General features: G+C 43.5%; 1 protein-coding gene across 1 annotated transcript in view; it reads left to right on the top strand.

Moving 5' to 3' along the window:
* Positions 1–20,770, top strand: part of LOC140386904 (lissencephaly-1 homolog) — a 134,484-nt gene that overhangs the window by 100,621 nt on the left and 13,093 nt on the right. Inside the window, exons 7-9 of the mRNA XM_072469757.1 lie at positions 466–568; positions 5,318–5,546; positions 19,168–19,269. Of these exons, the coding sequence (XP_072325858.1) occupies positions 466–568; positions 5,318–5,546; positions 19,168–19,269 (434 nt within the window). The remainder of the gene's footprint in view (positions 1–465; positions 569–5,317; positions 5,547–19,167; positions 19,270–20,770) is intronic.

The following is a 20,770-nucleotide window of genomic DNA, read 5'->3' as shown; positions in this document are numbered from 1 at the left end:
AATAAGATCAGTTGCCCTCAAACAGTGCCACTAAAAACAGTTTTTAAGCTAGCAATTCAATCTCTTCACAAGTTGCTATGCCCTTAATGGTTGATGTTCCCACGTACCCTATGAGGTACATTCAAAGTACTTTGGGACATATCTGAAATTGCTAAGGCACTAAACAAGAGCAGGCATTTCAAAAATGTAAACCTTTTCGTGGCACAGTGGCAGTAAAAATATTCAAAAGAAATTCAAGGCTAGCGAGTGCTCTTGTATTTTTTCTTTAAGAAGTAGAGTTAATTGAAAATTGTGAAATTACACGCAATGAGAGAAGTTGATGTTTTTGGATAGGACCGTTCACCAGAGTTTGATTGGTCCCATTTGAAATATGTTTTCTCCTTCAGATGCTGTCTGAAGTGTTGAAAGTTAATGGCGTTTAGTTTTATTTTATCCGAAGCTAACTTAATTCTGTTTCGCTTTTAGGACATGATCATAATATTTCTTCGGTAGCTATTATGCCTAATGGAGATCATATAGTATCTGCTTCAAGGGATAAAACCATGAAAATGTGGGAGGTGCAAACTGGGTAAGTGTACAAAGAAAATACATTAAATAAAATTCCTAATTTAAAGTTTAATTTTAACAACGATATATTTTGGGCACTATTGTGGGGGCAGCACGGTGGCGCAGTGGATTAGCCCTGTTGCCTCACGGCGCCAAGCTCCCTGGTTCGATCCCGGCTCTGGGTCACTGTCCGTGTGGAGTTTGCACGTTCTCCCCGTGTTTACGGCGGTTTCATCCCCACAACCCAAAGATGTGCAGGCTAGGTGAATTGGCCATGCTGAATTGCCCCTTTTATTGGAAAAAAATGATTTGTGCACTCTAAATTTTTTTTTTTATACTGTGGAAGGGTCTGTCACTGTGGAGATTCTATGTAGAATCTGTAATAAAAGCAAAATATTGCAAATGCTGGAAATCTGAAATAAATCTGGAGAACTGAGCCGCAGCATCTGTGGAGAGGGAAACCGTTAACGTTTGGCATGCAGTATGACTCTGAATTGAAGAGGTAGGGATGCGATGGATTTTCTGCTGTTGTAAAAGTAGGGAGGGGCAGATGGAGCAAAAGAGCAGTTCAGGAACAGGTGAGAGAACAGGGAGATTAAATAACTAAGATGTCATGGAAAACAAGGCAAGTGGAGTGGTAATGATATTACTAAAAACGAAACATTCGTACAGATTGAGTTAATAGAACAAAAAGGTGAGCACGATCTGAAGGCAAAATGGCAGAATGAAGGTCAGGGCTGTCTGAAAGTAAAAATAAGAACACGATGCAGACTGGCACTTGGGGAGAAAAAAAATTAAAATTGCAGAAATTGCTAAACTCAATGTTGAGTCCAGAAAGCTGTAAGGTGCCCCATTGGAAGATAAAGTACTGTCCCTGCATCTTGCGTTGGACTTCACTGGAGCATTGTAGCAGCTGAGGGCAGAAATGTGAGCACAAGAGCAATATGGTGAATGGAAATGTTAAGCGACCAATAGGATGGGGTCATGCTTGCGGACTGAGCAAAGGTGTTCCGTAAAGCAGTCACCACTTTACGTTTGGTCTCCCCAGTGCAGATGAGACTGCTGTCTCATCTATTCCAACTAAATTGAAAGTACGCATAAATCGCTGCTTCACTGCAAGGAGTGCTTGGGGCCTTGGGGAGTGAGCAGGGAGGTGGTAAAGGGGGAGGTGTTGTACATCCTGCGGCTGTATGGGAAGGTGTTGGGGACAATGGAGGAATGGACCGAGTTCTCACGGAGGGAATGATCTCTTCAGAATGCTGAAAAGGGAGGGGAATATGTGTTTGGTGGTGGCATCATGTTGCATTTGTCGGCAGTGGTGAGGGACAGGCCGTTGAATGTGGAGGCTGGTGGAAAATGAGAACAACGGAAACCCTCGTATTGTGCTTCTAGGAGGCAGGAGATGGCTCAAGGGCAAAAGTGCAGGAAATGGGTTTGACGCAGTCAACCACAGTGGGGAATCCTGAGCTCAGGCGAAAGGAAGAGCTGTTGGAAGCACTATTGTGGAATTTAGCATTATCAGAACAGCTGCCACAGAGAAACTGAGGGGAATGGAATCCAGTCCTTGCAAAAGTGTAGATGAGATAGCTGTGGGAATCGGCTGGTCTGTAATGAATATTGGTAAACAGTCTGTCCCCAGAAATGGAGACTGAGAAGTTAAGGGATGGAAGGAAATATTGGAGATAGGCCACGTGAAGGTGAGAGGGACAGACAAGAAGCAAAAAATTAATGAATTTTTCCAGTTCCAGATGAGAGCACGAAGCAGCATCGATACAGTCATCAATGTACTCAGAAAAAGAGTGGGGGAGGGCTTTGAGTAGGACTGAAACAAGGAATGTTCCACATGCCCCACAAAAAGACAGGTATAACTAGGACGCATAGCCACTTCTTTTATTTGGAGGAAGTGAGACAAGTTAAAGACAAAATTGTTCAATGGGAGAACAAGTTCAGTCAGGCAGAGGAAGGTGGCGGTGGATGGGATTGCTTGGGCCTCTGTTGAAGGAAGAAGTGGAGATCCCTCAGACCAGCTGGTGGAGATGGAGGTCGAGAGATAGCATGTCCACAGTGATGATGATGTGGGTGGGGACAGGAAACTGGAAATGGTTAAAATGGCATAGTGCAGGGCAGCACGGCGCAGTGGATAGCACTGCTGCCTCATGGCGCCGAGGTCCCAGGTTTGATCCTGGCTCTGGGTCACTGTCTGTGTGGAGTTCGCACATTTTCCCCGTGTTTGCATGGGTTTTGCCTCCACAACCCAAAGATGTGCAGGGTAGGTGGATTGGCCATGCTAAATTGCCCCTTAATTGGAAAAAATGCATCGGACACTCTAAATTATTTTTTTTTAAATAGCCTAGTGCCTCAGAAGAATGTAGATGGGAAGAGACTGGACAAGAGAAGAAATAGTCAAAAATAGAAAGAAATAAGTTCACTAAAGTGGGGACAGGCTGAAACAATGGCTCTACCAGGACAGTCATGCTTGTGGATTTTGAAAAGGACAAAGTGGGCTGTATGGGGTTGGAGGACAGAGAAGTTGAAGACAGTGGAGGGACCATCTCCAAAGGTAAGAGGCCAGTATCAGTCCTGGAAACAACGACTTGATGTTCTATTGCAGGGTCACGATCCAGGAGGAGGTAGGAAGAAGTGTCTGAGAGTTGGTGCTCAGCCTCTGCAAGGTAGAGGTTGGTATGGCAGGCAGCAGCACCACCCTTGTCAGCAAGGTTGATAAAGTCAGGGCTGGATCTGAGAAAACTGAGTGCAGAAGGAGACAGGCTAGCATGAATGAGTGGTGTGTGTGTGTGAGTGAACGCCTGTGAAGAACCTTATTTTACACTAGAGGTGATATATAAATGCACGTTGTTATATTGGACAACAATTTTATGTGCAATAACCTTTGTAACTTGAATGAAATAGACTTTGGTGCGACATTCAAATCAGCTGATTAAATTGTAAGCTGTCGAATTGGAAATTTTCAGCAGCACAAATATTCTCTGAAAGTTGCGTGTAATATTTTGTATATATTAAAATGAATAATTTATTCTACCATTTATTCCATGGTAAGTCCATGTGGATGGAGCTACCAAATTAGCAGCGTTGGAGCTTTTTTATGGTTTGACATCTAAATTCACCTGTTGCTTTGAAAAGTACAATAGAGTCTATATGGAATTTTTGTTTGTTTTACAGACATTACTTGTGCTGTTTGACTCCCTTTTACAGAGTTGACTGCCATCTCTGGGTTTGTTGAGTGAGTCACTCAACTAACTTTAATGTTTATTAATGGGTGCACAAATACAATTTTGGTTACACTTAGAGTTTTATGTAAGGATTCAAAAATATAATTACTGGAAATGCATGTAAATAAAGCCATTAAAAGCTGCTAATAATTTGGGTGTAATAAATGAGACATAGAGTACCAGAATAAACTAGTTATCGATTTATGCAAACATTGGTTAGGCACTGCAAACTGTCCGTAGTCTTGGGCATTGTGTTGAAAATGTATTGGCAACCATAGATTTTCTCCAATGTAGACTGACCAGGTTAACATCTTGTATGAAAATTTATACTTCCCAAGGAGCAAAGAGAGGAGCTATCTGGAACTGTCTCCACAGAGGAGCAGAGGTTGAGGAGATCTAATAGAGGTCTTTTGGTAGAGTAAATAATTTCCAGTGATATAGTTGTCATAGGTGAGGTTTTAGGAGAAATCTCTTAACAAAATTGTGAAAACACTGAATGCTTTGCCAAAGGAAGTGAGACTTTTGCATCTTTTAAGGGAAAAACAGATACATGTTTGAAGTAAAAATACGGCTATGGAGAGGGCACAGCTGTAGGATTACTTTTGAAATTTCTCCAGTAAAGAATCAACAGAGATTTAGGGGGCCAAGTGTACTGTAACCTTTCATGGTCCTTTTACTGTTAGCTGGGTGGCTAATCAACTACTGTTAAAATGAAGTCCCCAGGAAATCGTATCAGCTTAGCTGTTATGTTGATTTTTACCTGCATAGACCGGCAGACTGAAGAAACTGAGACTGTTGCTATTACATTTTTTAATGTTATTGTTGCTATAGGCATTGCATGTCATCTTCCTGACTACTGGTTATAGGTATTGCAATCCACCTTATTGATTGTTGTCTTGGTAGTGGGGAGACATTTTTACTATCTGGTTTATTGACGACCAGAATCCCACCTTTGGCAATAGGTTGACTTTTAACATTCCTATTCGAAACTTGTAACAATATTGATGATTTCTGTTGCTGCACAGAATATATTGTTTTTAGTATTTGAAGTTCAGGGAATTGTAATAGCTTGGCTAGATTAAGGGCTCTGCTGCACCCATTCAACTAGTTCCGACTGTATGGAAGCTAAAGCTGAAGGCTTTTCTTTCGAAGGGGGAAATAGAGTAAATGCTAGGTTGCAATCTTTTGAAGAGTTTTCAGAGGTAGCTTCAAATCAGAGCTTGCAGGAAAACCACAAATTTTGTTTGTTATTCGCAATGCTGTAAGTACTGTTTCAAGGTTTTGCATGGATTAAGTGGGGGGGGAGTATTTCAGAAATTTGCTGAACAAGAAATATAAATGTCCAAGATTTAAAGATATCCTTGCCTAACCACTCAACTCAAGCAGGCCATGTTGGTGAGAGCCCAGAGAGTAAAAATCTAAATACATGCAATAGAAATTATTTCTAAACTTGCTTTTGATATGGAATCCAAAAGAGCAGCTGATCGAATTTCTCCTCCTGTTAATTTATAAATTATCATAAATTTACTGTTTGCTCACAGTTATTGTGTGAAAACTTTCGCGGGGCATAGAGAATGGGTGCGCATGGTGCGACCCAACCAGGATGGTACTCTTTTGGCCAGCTGTTCCAATGATCAGACTGTCCGTGTATGGGTGGTAGCAACAAAGGAATGCAAAGCTGAACTTCGAGAGCATGAACATGTCGTAGAATGCATCTCCTGGGCACCCGAGAGTTCCTACCCAACCGTTTTGGAAGCAACAGGATCAGAGGTAAGATTCTAATAGTTCTGTTTAAATCTGAGGTTACAAGTGACTAGAGATACAAAACTTAAGCCAAGGAAAACTGGTTGCATTACAGTTTGGTAGTTCAGCAATTCTAGAATAAATCGCATTGGCTTTGAAGTGTACTGTACTAAGATATTTTAAATTTAAACTTGATCCAAAATATTTTAAGTTTGAGTAAAAGGTGACTGCTAGGAATACATCTGATGACCCAAGTATATTTCTGTTGAGTGGTGCATTAAGCAGATATAGTTCAGATCTTTGTTTAAATTATGATGTACTTAGTGGAGTACGTTACTTTCCAATCAATTCATAGGTCCTCTAATACTGTCTGACTGCTGCCAGATTGCAAGTATATTTCAGCATTTGTCTTTTGAGAACTGGATTGAGAACTCTCAAATTAATTCCTGGCAAGATTAAAATAAGTGACACCGAATTGGGATGATGTAATGTTTATAAGGCTGTTGGCCGCAGTAGCGGAGGCAGCACGGTAGCATTGTGGTTAGCACAATTGCTTCACAGCTCCAGGGTCCCAGGTTCGATTCCCGGCATGGGTCACTGTCTGTGCGGAGTCTGCACATTCTCCCCGTGTGTGCGTGGGATTCCTCCGGGTGCTCCGGTTTCCTCCCACAGTCCAAAGATGTGCAGGTTAGGTGGATTGACCATGCTAAATTGCCCTTGGGTCCAAAATTGCCCTTAGTGTTGGGTGGGGTTACTGGGTTATGGGGATAGGGTGGAGGTGTGGACCTTGGGTAGGATGCTCTTTCCAAGAGCCGGTGCAGACTCGATGGGCCGAATGGCCTCCTTCTGCATTGTAGATTCTATGATCTAGACACTCACCAACTGATTCTGGAGGGGGATTTGAACTGTGCATTAGACTCGAAACTGGATTGCTCCAAACCAAAGTCATTGACCCCTTCAAAGGTGCTTTCTGCGTTCATTGAGGACACTGGGTGCAGATACTTGCTGGTTTATGCACCCTGGGGGTAAGGAGTTCTGTTTTTCCCCCCCGGTGCACAAGGTGTACTCGAGGCTAGATTACTTTGCCATGGGTAGGACTCCTCTATGGGGTGAAGAAGGCAGAATATTCGGTTCGCCTAGTGTTGGAGGTGGGTTGGGCGCAGCGCATGGGATGGAGGTTGGATGTAAAGCTTTTGTCGGATATGGTGTTCTGTGTGAGGGTTTCGAGAGCATTAAGGGAATATGTGAAGTTCAATGAAAAATGCGGCGGGCTCACCCACTGCTCTGTGGGATGCATTGAAGGCAGTGATTAGGCAAATTAATATATAAGACACACATGGACGGGGAGGCTAGGAAGAAGCCGCAGAAGTTAGTTGATGAGATGTTGGTAGTGGACCGTAGGTATGAGTGACCCAAATCTGGAACTCTTGGCATGCAGGAAAAAGCTGCAAATGCAGTTTGACCTGTCTGCAGATAGGGCGGTGCACCAGCTGAGGCATTTAAGAGCATGGGGGTTGGTGTATGAGTATTGGGAGAGGGCCAATACTTCCTTTGGCTCACCAGCTCAGGAGGCTACTAGGGGGATCATTCAGGTTAAGGATTCGGAGGGTACGCTGGGCTTTATAGGTCGGAGCCGCCAGAGGACAAGTTGGAAATGGCAGACTTTCTAGAGGGTCGGAGTTCTCCAAAGTGGGGGAGGAATTGCGGGAAGGGTTGGAAGCACGCTGGGTTTGGAGGAGGTTCAAACAGCGTTGGGACAGGTGCAGACAGGGAGCGTACCAGGGCCGGATGGATTCCCGGTGAAATTCTCAAGAAATCTGTGGATCAGCTGGTTCCGTTATTGATGGGGATGTTTAATAACTCTCTGACATGGGGCTCCCTCTCTGAGATGCTTGGACAGGCATCCATCTCTCTCCTCCTGAAAAAGGATAAGGATCCCGCAGAATACGGTCATATCGCCTGATTTCATTGCTTAATGTAGACGCAAAACTATTGACCAAGGCTCTAGCACTGAGACTGGAACCCTGTCTCCCGGAGGTAGTTGGGGAGGATCTGACGGGATTTGTAAAGGGCCAAAAATTGTCATCCAGTGTGAGGCGACTGCTGAATGTGGTTCTCACCCCAGCAACTGGGCCGGTACCCGAGATAATTGTGTCGTTGGATGCAGAAAAATAATTCAATGGGGTTGAGTGGAGGTACCTCTTTGCGGTTTTGGAGAAGTTTGAGTTTGACACTGGGTTTGTGTAGTAGGTGTGTTTGTTGTATGAGGCTCCTTCCGCCAGAGTTTGTACCAACACCATGAGTTCAGGTTGCTTAGGGGGACAAGGCAGGGGCCATTGCGTTGAGGGCCTCAAATAAGTGGAACGGGATAGGATAGCTAGGGGCGGTGTGGAACACGGTGTCCTTGTATGCAGATGGTCTGCTGTTATGAAGGGCCCAGGGCCAGTTATGAGAGACCTAATGAGTATACTGAAGAGCTTTGGCTCTTTCTCTGGATACCAGTTAAATTTAGAAAAGAGCGAGTATTTTCTGGTCAACACTTGGGAAAGGGAGCCGGTCTGGGTGGGGTTACCTTTCCATCTGGCCGGGACTAGCTTTCGCTATTTGGTGGTCCAGGTGGCTCGGGATTGGGCATGGCTTTATAAATTGAATTATACCACCCTAGGGAGTAGGGTCAAGGCTGACCTGCAAAGGTGGAACAGCCTCCCATTATCCTTGGCGGGCCGGGTTCAATCAATCAAGATGAACAGTTTGCCAAGATTCCTGTTCCTATCTTAATGTCTTCCGGTATTTCTACCCAAGTCATTTTTCCAGGGGTTTGAGCGGCTGATATCGGGCTTCATGTGGGCAGGAAAACGTCGAGGATTCAGAGTGGTGTCCGAAAGCAGGAAAGATAATCGGGAGGTGTTGCGCTGCCTAATCTGAAATTTTATTACTGAGCTGCCAACGCAGAGAACGTGTTGGGGTGGTGTGGAGACCCGGGGTCTACCTGGGTGCGGATGGAGTCTGGGCTGTGTGGAGGGCCCAGTACTGGTAGTGGTGTCTCTGCCATTTGCTCCGGCAAAGTACTTGTCAAACTCTGTGGGTGTCTCAACTTCAAAAATATTGGGTCAACTTCATCAGCATTTCAAACTGGCCCCCATTTGTGTTCACCACTTGTTCGAACCAGCAAAGTTTTATGTTACATTTGAGGGGTGGAAGGGGCTGGAGAGAGGGAGTGATTTATTTCTGGAGGGCCGGCTTGCCAGCATGGAAGAATTGAGAGAAATTCGGGCTCTTGGGCTTGGACTCGTTTCAGTACCTCCAGGTATGAAATTTTGTTAGATGGATGTTTCTGACATTTCCAGTGGTGCCACCATCATCCTTACCAGAGAAGATCCTTTCCTGTTCGGTCAGAAGTTCGGTACATCCGGCAATGGATGGATTGTGGGGGAGGATCTAGTCTCGGCAGAAAGGGTGAAGACCAAATGGAAGGCGGAGCTGGCCATATATTGGAGGATTAGGTATTGAGTGAGGCCCTTTGCAGGGTGAACACCACATCATGTGTGAGGCTGAGTCTGACCCTGCTCAAAGTAGTGTTTGGGGTGCACCTTACTAATGCCAGAATGTATTGTTTCTTTGCAGGAGTTGAGGATAGGTGCGAGCGGTGTTCGAGGGGGCCTGCTAATCACAAGCACATGTTCTGGTCCTGTTCCAAGCTTGTGGGTTTTTTGGGTCTCTTTTTGGCACCATATCAGCGATTTTGACCATTGAGCTGGGGCCCTGTCCTTCAGCGGCTATGTTTGGCGTTTTGGACCCGGAGCTGCGGACACTTGAAGGGGGGTGATGTCCTTGCCTTCGTCTTGTTGGTTGCTCGGAGGAGAGTCCTGTTGAGATGGAAGCTGGCGATGCCACACAGTGCCTCAGCGTAGCTAGGGGACTGAATGGAGTTTTTGCGCCTCAAGAAGGTCAAATACATCATGAGGGGGTCTATTGGAGGTTCTACAGGAGATGACAATCGTTTTTATGGTATTTCAAGGAATTGGTCGCTGCTGGGGGGGGGGCGGGGGGGGGGGGCTTGTTTCAAGAGGGGGTAGATTTCATGTTTTTTCAATTTACTGTTGTTTGTATCTTTATATAAAATGACAAAAGCTTAATTTGAAACAAAATAAATGGTTTGTTTCTCAGGCCTAAAGGTTTAATATTTGGGTTTCTTCTGTTCTTTTTTTTCCAAAAATATATTTGAAGTAGAATGCAATCAGTTACACAAGCCTGCTCCCCTTTTCATTTGAAGGTAATCTAAGGTCACATTGTCAGATATGATTGACAGCCAATGACCTCTGACTCTAGTAATCCATACGGTGATTGAACTTGGAGCGAGCTGCACAAATAAATCCACTTCCCCAAGGCTTTCCAATGCAGTGGTGAACGATTGGTGAGAGCAGCAACAGCCCTTGGTTGTCCTTTTTTTAATCTGGCATAGTCTTATTAAAATAAAGGTGAAAATTACATATTTTCATTGATTAGTGTTTTTCATTATTTCATGTGCTGACTTTGTCCAGTGAATATAGCTAGAGATATGAAGAGTGCTGCGTTGAATGACAAATCTTTGTACATTTAAAATTGTTTTTCACAAAATAAACTCTTTCCCTGATATGGCAGTTATTAGAAATTGTAAATGGGTGGCATAGGTGTGCTAGCTTGAACCTGCTTCTCTGATTACAATATTTCTGTTGGTTAGATAAAACAGCTATAACTTTTTTCAGTCGTTCTCCGATTAGCTGCCATAACTGCAGATTGGCAAATTGGAACTTCTGCTGAAGTTGTGGCTTTAGCCAGGGGTGTGGGGGGACCCTTGAGGCAAATAATGTTCTGCCTCTGGTCACTTGAGTTAAGAGGCATGTTTTCTTTTGGGTATGCAGGAGGCTCGGTAGATAACGGAGAACTCTTAATAGCTTTGAATTGTGGCTAAAATACTGCCACAAATGGTAATATATCCTGAAAACCTGGTTGGAAGAGGGACATTGTCAAATCTAAGTAGCTAATCACCTACATTTGGTTAATATGTTTCTATTGCAAATATCTGCGCACCACTTCAAAAGCAAAAATTCTCATTATTATTCCTCAAATACTTTTCCGTACATGCTTTAGATAGCAAATCAAAAATTAGATACCGTTCTGGTTTGGAAATAAGCTGCTAGTTTAAATGCAAGTAAAAGTTTGTTTGCTTTAAAGCCTGTTTTTTGAAATTCATACAAATGGCTTTGTGAACCAGCGTAAAGTTTGTTATAACAGTCTCTCAACAATTCTGCTGAGCCAGTGCAACCACTAGTCACATTTTATTTTAATTCCCTGGTGAACATAATCGTACTATAGGAAAAATTGGTTTAGGACTTTTCAAAAATAATACTTCTGGATCTTAAGCTGTTCTTACATAAAACAGTTCAATACGCAACAAGTCATCACAGCCCAGAGTTCGCTAGTTGTGCCACAATGCAGATGTTGATGAACTCATGGCCCACCTTAGAAATGTTAAGGACCTGGGACTACGGCGCTGAGGACCTGGGTTCAACCCTGGGTCACTGTCCGTGTGGAGTTTGCACATTCTCCCCGTGTCTGCATGGGTTTCACCCCACAACCCAAAGATGTGCAGGTTAGGTGGATTGGCCATGCTAAATTGCCCCTTAATTGGGAAAAGAAATAATTGGGTACGCTAAAATTTATTTTAAAAAAGAACTGTTAAGGAACTGAACCAGTGCAGCCAATAACCAGTTTCCTCAAGCAATATCTATGGTATCAGTATAGCAAAGTAGAATGCCAATTTCTGAGAATTATACGAGCATATCCTTGGCAGTGGTCAATTTAATAGAAGCATCTAACCTTTGGCGTCAAGTATATACATATCAATGCTGAATTACTAAAAGGCAAAGTGAATTGTATCTAGATTGTAAAACATTGTTGGAAGATTCCGTAGAAGTTGGACTAGAGCAGTGATTTGATGTTGTTTCTGTTTTCTTGTGCCACACATCCACCCATGAGGCTGACATTTCTTGGTACAAAAAAGTAATTGTTCTAAAGAACCTTCCTTTTATTTCATTGCAACTCCCTAGGCCATCTGAGGTTTCAAGGAATGTGGACTTTTGCTTTTGCCCTGGATTTTTGGGTGGCTATCTTCTCCGAGACCAGCAGCAATCCCTGGAGCCTGTATATGTGCAGTATAATGTGGAAATCAAGAAGCGTAGTCAGTGGTTCTCTGCTTCCTCGCTGTGTTCACTCAAACTGCAATGTAGAGCTAATGAAAATTTGCCCTTTTGTACTATTAGACTTGGTGTAAAACTCTTGAAAAAGTTACCATGGGGTAACCAGCTTTTTACCAGCATTCAAAGTTTAGAATTGTTCATCTATAGCCTCAGTTCCTGATGAGCTAATCCTTTTATTTGTAGAATACCAAATTTCTCCATTGATACATATTTTAACAATGCTTCTTCAATCCTGTTCTTATTCCAGTCCTTTATTTTGTTAACTTTTGATTAACATTTTAGAGATAAAGGTTCAGTGCATTTTACGTCCTGGTTTGCAATCTATGAATATTTGAATTATGATTCATTGCAGACCTTGCTTTAAGACATCACTTGCTGTTTCTCTGGAGATCCCCCCATCAGATTCAAACTGAAGTCAAGAGAGGGGAAATCTGGCAGCACAGTGGCGCAGTGGTTAGCACTGCTGCCTCACGGCGCCGAGGTCCCTGGTTCGATTCTGGATCACTGTCCGCGTAGAGTTTGCACATTCTCCCTGTGTTTGTGTGGGTTTCGCCCCCACAACCCAACCCAAAGATGTGCAGGGTAGGTGGATTGGCCACGCTAAATTGCCCCTTAATAAAATAAGTAAATTAAATTAAATTTAAAAAAAGAGGGGAAATGTACTCCACAGAGATCTGTAGACCTTTGTGGGCAGCTTTCTGTGAGGTTAGCGTGAGCATTGTCACTTCTCCGCTAACCACAAAATGCATGCCATAGTTTTTGAATTAACTTCACATATATATCCATAAGTTAACTGCAAATGTAAGTAATAATTATTCTTTATTATCACAAGTAGGTTTACATTAACACTGCAATGAAGTTACTGTGAAAAGCCCCTAGTCGCCATATTCCGGTGCCAGTTCGGGTACACAAGTGGGAGAATTTAGAATATCCAATTCACCTAACAGCGCGTCTTTTGGGACTTGTGCGAGGAAACCGTAGCACCCGAAGGAAACCCACACAGACGCAGGGAGAATATGAAGACTCTGCACAGACAGTGATCCAAGCCGGGAATCAACCCTGGAGCTGTGAAGCAACCCACTGCGCTACTGACTATAAGTCACTTATAGTCAGAAACAGGAGAATGTAAATAGGGGACAAAGAAATGGCTGAGCAACTAAACACATACTTTGGTTCTGTCTTCACAAATGAGGACACAAATCATATAGCAGAAATGTCAGGGAACGCAGGGTTTAGTGTGAGGGAGGAACTAAAGGAGATCAATATTAGTAGATAAATGGTGTTGGGGAAATTGATAGAATTGAACGCTGATAAATCCCCAGGGCCTGATCTACATCCCAGAGTCCTCAAGGAAGTAGCTCCAGAAATAGTGGATGCATTGGTGGTCATCTTCCAGGACTCTACAGACTCTGGAGCAGTTCCTGCAGATTGGAGGGTAGCTAATGTAACTGCACTATTTAAAAAGGAACGTAGGAAGAAAACAGGCAATTATAGACCAGTAAGCTTGATGGCAGTAGTGAGGAAAATTCTACAATCCATTATCCAAGGTTTTATGACAGAGCACTTAGAAAATAGTTGCCGGATCGGATAGCCAGCATAGATTTATAATGGGGAAATCATGCTTGACAAATCTACTGGAATTCTTCAAGGATGTAACTAATAAAGTTGACGAGGGAGAGCCAGTGGATGTGGTATATCTGGACTTTCTGAAGGCTTCTGACAAAGTCCTGCATAAGAGATCAGTGTGTATAATTAAAGCGCATGGGATTAGGGGTAGTGTATTGCGATGGATAGAAAACTGGTTGGCAGATGGGAAACAAAGAGTAGGAATTAATGGGTCTTTTTCAAATTGGCAGGCAGTGACCAGTGGGGTACTGCAGGGATCAGTCTAGGACCCCAGCTATTCACAATATATATAAATGATGTAGAGGAGGGGGAAAAATTTAATATTTGCAGATGACATCAAGTTGGGTGGGAAGGTAGCTGTGAGGAGGATGCAGAGATCCTTCAGTGTGATTTGGACAAGTTGAGTGAGTGGGCAAATGAATGGCAGGTGCAGTGTAATTTGGAGAAATGCGAGGTTATCCACTTTGGTGGCAAAAACGAGATGCCAGACTATTATCTCAATGGTCATAAATTAGGAGAGGGGAATGTGCAACAAGACCTGGGTACACCAGTCACTGAAGGTAAGCATGCAGCTACAGCAGGCGGTAAAGATATGTTGGCCTTCATAGTGACGACTCGAGTACAGGAACAGGGATGTCTTGCTGCAATTGTACAGGGCCTTGATGAGGCCGTAGCTGGAATATTGTCTGAAGGTTTGGCCTCCTTATCTGAGGAAGGATATTCTTTTCCGAGAGCAAATGCTTACCAGACTGATTCCTGGGGTGGCGGGATTGATGTGATTACTGGGGTGGCGGGATTGATGTGATTACTGGGGTGGCGGGATTGATGTGATTACTGGGGTGGCGGGATTGATGTGATTACTGGGGTGGCGGGACTGATGTGATTACTGGGGTGGCGGGATTGATGTGATTACTGGGGTGGCGGGACTGATGTGATTACTGGGGTGGCGGGATTGATGTGATTACTGGGGTGGCGGGATTGATGTGATTACTGGGGTGGCGGGACTGATGTGATTACTGGGGTGGCGGGACTGGCATACGAGGAGAGATTGAATCAGTTAGGATTGTGCTCACTGGAGTTCAGAAGAATGAGGGAGAATCTCAGTAACCTAAAAAATTCTAACAGGATTAGACAGGGTAGATGCAGAAAGAATGTTCCTGATGGTGAGTGTGTCCAGATCCAGGGGCCACAGTCTGTGGATACGCGATAGACCATTTAGGACAGATGGGGAGAAATTTCTTCACTCAGAGAGTGGTCAGTCTGTGGAAATTATTACCACAAGAAGTAGTTGAGGCCAAAACATTGCATGTTTTCAAGAAGCAGATAGATATAAGACTTGTGGAAAACTGGATCAAACGATATGGGGGGAAAGTGGGATTAAGTTGATCAGCCATTATAATGAATGGGCAAGTAGGCTTGATCGGCCGAATGGTGTCCTCCTATTTTCTATATTTCTATGCTCATAAGCAATAGTATCCAACAAAGTGATTTAGATCGCTAACTTCAGACGGTTGTGCCAGTGTTACGATAATAGTTAGTTTGAAAGAGTTAGAAGAAATAAAACCACTTCAACGTAATTATTTTATACACCCAGACCAAGCCATGCATGGGACACACATCCCACACGGTTCGCAACAGTATGTAGTGCAGCACCTTCTCATTGTGACAAAAGTGTATCATGTTGCTAATATAACTGGCAAAGCTTCAGAAATAGTGATTGAAAGTTCTGTTTAAAAATTGTGATAGGGTGGATAAAAGCAAACATAACCTAGAAAACTAGAAGGACCACATAAAGTTACACGTAGAAGTCCCCATATGCAGAATTTCGAGAAAGTGAGCATATGGAAGAGTATATGAAGAAATTGCAAATATGTATTGGAAAGGATCCTGTGAATGTCTTGTGGTTTTTGTTCCTAGCCCTTATTGCTGGTATGGGTTCATTGTAATATAATCCAATATTAGCACTCAATTACCAAGCTTGCAATTATTTCTGTTAAAATGGTGCCCTCTCAAACCCCCCTGTCAGATGATGGAAGTCGAGAGAATTAAATTATACAGACATTAAACAAGATTAATACGTACTTCAGTGAATAGGTACGGGTAGAAATGGCAAACACGCAGTTATGTTAGATCCTTTTAATTACTGAGAGATTGGTTCAGATCATGTGTACTGCATTTTTAAAAAGCGAGGGAGTACGCACATGACAGTAAGACTGTGCACAAAAAATGTTAGTGTTCTCTCGTTAGTCCCCACCTAAATTCAACGTTTAACCTAATGACATAAACTATACTAATTAAACTAATATCTGTGGTAAGTATTGCATTGGATGCTACTGCATTTGCTTCATAAAGTCAATGTTTATAATCAGTATGCCAAGTGACAGTCAGCACTTGTAATTGCCTGAGGGTCTAAACCAACCTTTCTTACAAACTGTTGCATTGGGTAGTGTTTTTTGCATCAAATATTTACATTGAAGTATTTGATTCCCCAAAGTGACTTTCTGATAAGCCACCGAAGGCAACTAAACTTTTTAGTTTTATAAATCCCATTTAAACTTGTGATTTAGATGCATGTATGAGCTTTTCTTTTAATGGGTATATTTATTTTCTGCCACCACTGGTTCTCAGATCCACCTCTACTCGTTTTTACTCCTCCACTCCTTATGTGCTATCAAACTGCTTGCCTGACATCCAATCCTGGATGAGTTGTAACTTCCTCCAACTGAACATCACAAAGACTGAAGACTTTGTCTTTGACCTCTGACACCAACTCCACCTCGCAGGCCACAGGGTTGAATCAAATGAACTTCCAACCCTGTATCTTCTCCATTGCAATGACTGGGCACAATTAAAGCAGATGCTGCAAATCTTAAATAGAAAATTCTGGAAACCCTCAGCCATCCATCACAAACCCCGCATGTCTGAACTGATGCTCAGTTTCATGTCTCTTATCCCTGCAGACTTTGTTTCTGCAATACTCTCCTCTCCAAACTCCAATCCTCTAGTTTCAACCCAACCAAACATCCAGTAACCTGTATCACTCCAATTCTTTCTCACCCATGCCTGTCCTTGCTGACCCATATTAAGATTATCCAGGCAATCCTCATCATGTCCTGTCTCATGCATGTGGTTAAATGGCCCTGATCCTATCTGCATAACCTCATACAGGTCTGTGCTACATTCTCTTCCCCCCCCCCCCCCCCCACCCCCCCACACGGTGGCGCAGTGGGTCGCACTGCAGCCTCACGTCGCCGAGGTCCCATGTTTGACTCTGGGTCACTGTCGTCAGTGTGGAGTTCTCCCCTTGTTTGCGTGGGTTACAGCCCCACAACCCAAAGATGTGCAGGGTAGGTGGATTGGCCACGCTAAATTGCCCCTTAATTGGAAAAAAGAATTGGGTACTCTGAATTTATTTTAAAATGCTTTATATTAAAAAAAAAAGGTCTATGCCACCTCCTCTCCAAACCAATTCAGGCTCCAGACGTCGCTAGGGTCCCATCGTTTGCATATTCCTCATTAAACTTCTTGAGCTCTCCATCCCCTGCTCTTCCCTGCTTAAAACCCAGCCTTTTGATCAAGCTTTGAGAAAACCCAGCTGTTTTGAGATGTCTTTCCATGTAGAAGGCGATATCTAAATATGTATAATGAACGATGTCCCAGAACTGGATAAAGAAAGATGTACATTCAGCTAATGTTTTTCACCACCACCTGGCATCTCAAAGAACTTTACAGTCATAGGCACTTTTGAATTGTAGTCACTGTTATAATGCAGGAAACTTAGCCACCAAGTTGTGACAGCCCCAGCAAACTCCACAAACAGCAATGTAATCATGCTATGTGATGTTGATTGAGGGGTAACTTTTGTCAAGATTTTGATGATAACCCCTCTGCTGTCTTTGAATTAGTGTCATGGGATCTTTACATGCACCCAAGCTGGCAGATGGGACTTCAGTTTAATGTCTCATCCAAATGTCAGCATCAATTTATATTTTAACTATCAATGTTCTAGCGGGTCGGGTACAGGCGGTTAAAATGACCGTGTTGCCGCGGTTTTTGTTTATTTTTCGATGCCTGCTGATTTTTCTACCATAGGCTTTTTTCAGAGAGATTGAGGGAATGATTACTTCGTTCATATGGGGAGGGAAGGTGGCCAGAGTTAGAAAGGTGCTGCTACAGAGGGGAAGGCAGGCAGGGGGTTTGGGTCTTCCGAACCTGATGTATTACTACTGGGTGGCGAATGTGGAGATGGTGCAGAGCTGGGTCCAGAGGGGTTGATTCCCAAGGGTCAGAATGGAGGAGAGTTTGTGCAGGGGGTCAGGGTTGAAAGCACTAGCAGCAGCGCCACTCCCGATGGCCCTGGGGAAATACTCGGGGAGTCCGGTAATAATAGCTTCATTGAGAATTTGGAGGCAGTTTCGGCAACACGTGGGGTTGGGGGCAGGGTCAAGGGAAATGCTGATACGGGGGAACCACAGATTTGAGCCAGGGGGGTGGAAATGGGAGAAGGAGATTAAGACACTAAAAGATTTGTTTCTTAGGGGTCGGTTTACAGGACTGAAGGAGCTGGAAGGGAAGTATGGGCTGGAGCAGGGGGAAATGTTTAGACACATGCAGGTACGAGATTTTGCCAGAAAGGAGATACAGAGCTTCCCAGTGGAGCCGGCCTCCACATTGCTGGAGGAGATGCTGACGACGGGGGGGAGCTGGAGAAGGGGGTAGTGTCAGCGGTTTACGGAGCAAGTTTGGAAGAGGAGAAGGCACCACTGGAAGGGATCAAAGCAAAGTGGGAGGAAGAGTTGGGAGAGGATATGGAGGAGGGGTTCTGGTGTGAGGTGCTCCGGAGCGTGAATGCCTCCACCTCGTACGTGAGGTTGGGGCTGATACAGCTGAAGGTGGTATACAGACCACACCTCACGAGGGTGAGGATGAGTCGATTCTTTGAAGGTGTAGAAGATGCATGTGAACGTTGCGGGGGGGGGGGGGGGGGGGGGGGCACTAGTATTTTGGTCCTGTCCAAAGCTAGAGGATTACTGGAAGGAGGTTTTTAGGGTAATTTCTAAAGTGGTGCACGTGAAACTGGACCCGGGTCCCCAGGAGGCCATATTCGGGGTGTCGGACCAGCCAGGGTTGGAAACTGGTGCGGAGGCAGATGTTGTAGCCTTCGCCTCGTTGATTGCCCGAAGGCAGATCCTGATAGGTTGGAGAGCAACCTCTCCACCCTGTGCCCTGGCATGGCGGGGGGACCTGTTGGAATTCTTGACTCTTAAGAAGGTTAAGTTTGAACTGAGGGGAAGGATGGAGGGGTTCTCCAATTGATGGGCATTATTCATTATGCACTTTCAAGAACTGGATAACATCGAACATTAGTTGGGGCGGGTGGGTGGGAGGTGGGGCTGTGTGTGTTAATGGCGACTATGGGTGATCCCTAATTCCTTTTTGTCAATTGTTTGTGTGAACATGCAGGCTAACGTTGGGGGTTTGGTGGGAGGATGGGATCGTTGTTATTGATATGGGGATTGACATATTTGTTACTGATTATTGTTTATTGTTGGGTGTATTGTGGCTGATATCTGCGGTATCACGTGGACCACTGCTTAGTAACATTTGTCAGTAACTATCCAATTGTGACTTGTTTCCAAATTAATAGTTCCGCATGTAATTATTGTAATCTGGAAAATTAAACCAAATGCAAATAGCTAATATTTTTTCAAACAATTGTCAAAAATCGTACCTCTTTCAGTAGTATGCTTTAATATGCACTTTGCAATTTCTGTTCCTTCCAGGCTAAAAAGAGTGGCAAACCTGGACCTTTCCTGCTGTCAGGATCCAGAGACAAGACTATTAAGATGTGGGATATTAGCATTGGAATGTGCCTTATGACACTGGTGAGTATGTTACAAGTTGAAATACATATTGGCGATAGTTCATAAGAGTTTCAGTAGTCTTGGTCAGTTCGTTCGTCAATGGCTCAGTTGGTCAATGAATGCACTGTAACACATGGACTGAGAAAGCCCAGGGTTTGACCCCAACTTGAGTATAATAGATCAAAGCGTCATCCAGACTCGGAATGTTGGCTCCCTTCTCCCTCACCGATGCTGTCAGACCTGCTGAGATTGTCCAGTGTTTTATGTTTTTGTTTGAATATAATAGAAGTGGCCATTACTGCTGAGCTAGGAAAACGGAGCAGTTTGTTGGGATTTTGCTTGTATTGATCTCTTAAAGTGGCAAGTATGTGATCAGCTAGTGAGTTCACATCAGTTTGGCTTTAATTTTTCTTCTCTCTCATAATTGTCAAATAGCCCACCAGCACTCACCCAGTCATAACAGCATAATGGCAACTGCATATTAAACAGTAACCATTTTTTAACCAAATGCAGTGCTGCAAGTTCTGAATTTGTTACCTACATCATTGCCAGTAAATTCAGAACAGATGCTACTTCCATTGTTCTTGTAGAGTATGATGGCCAAAAAATGCTTTCCATTAATTGCTTTGAGCCCTTATGATATTGTAATTGTATTTCTAATTCTTCCATTTGGGCTGATGGGTTTTCTTGATGAGACCATTTACTACCATAGAACTGTGGAAGCTCAAAGTTACTGTGGCTTTGAGTTCCTCCAAAGCACAACACCTTTGGGAGCGCCAAGTAGAAATTACCGAATTAGAATCCAAGATGTTCTCATGTGAATGCTATGCCCACCCTGTAGATTTAAAGATTCCTCTCGTTCAGGGCTGTAAACATTTTATTTGAAACTGAAACAGCGTGTTGTTGCTTGAACACATTTCAAGCATCAAAAAACATAGTTACTGCCTTTTCACCAGAACTTGAGTTTTCACTACTTGGTTCATTTTATGCTACCTGCACCTTTGAAGTAAATACTTCTAATTTTTTTAAAGAGCTTGTAGTAAGGAAGAATGGGATAGCTTTTCTCCATTTAAGCAATTAGCTGCACCTTGGAGCTATTCATAGTACCTCAGAAAGCAAGTTGAATTTTCGAAGCTGTAAAATGTGCTCCATGATGTTAAATTGCACTGCTTGTGACTATGTAAGTCAATGGCCCATACTACCTGAGGTTAAAGGGCAAATGTTTCCAATTTGCAAAAGGTAGAAAACCAAGTTTATTATGTAAAACACGAGGGCAGCACGGTGGCGCAGTGGTAGCACTGCAGTCTCTCGGTGCCAAGGTCCCAGATTCGATCCCGGCTCTGGGTCACTCTCCGTGTGGAGTTTGCACATTCTCCCCGTGTTTGCATGGGTTTCGCCCCCACAAGCCAAATATGTGCAAGGTAGGTGGATTGAACACGCTAAATTGCCCCTTAATTGAAAAAATGAATTAGGTATTCTTTAAAAAAAAAAAATTCTTAATATTATGTAAACACAATTTTTC

This window comes from Scyliorhinus torazame, chromosome 12, assembly GCF_047496885.1.
Source record: "Scyliorhinus torazame isolate Kashiwa2021f chromosome 12, sScyTor2.1, whole genome shotgun sequence".
Classification (NCBI taxonomy): Eukaryota; Metazoa; Chordata; class Chondrichthyes; order Carcharhiniformes; family Scyliorhinidae; genus Scyliorhinus; species Scyliorhinus torazame.
This window is presented reverse-complemented; position numbering and strand designations above follow the sequence as displayed.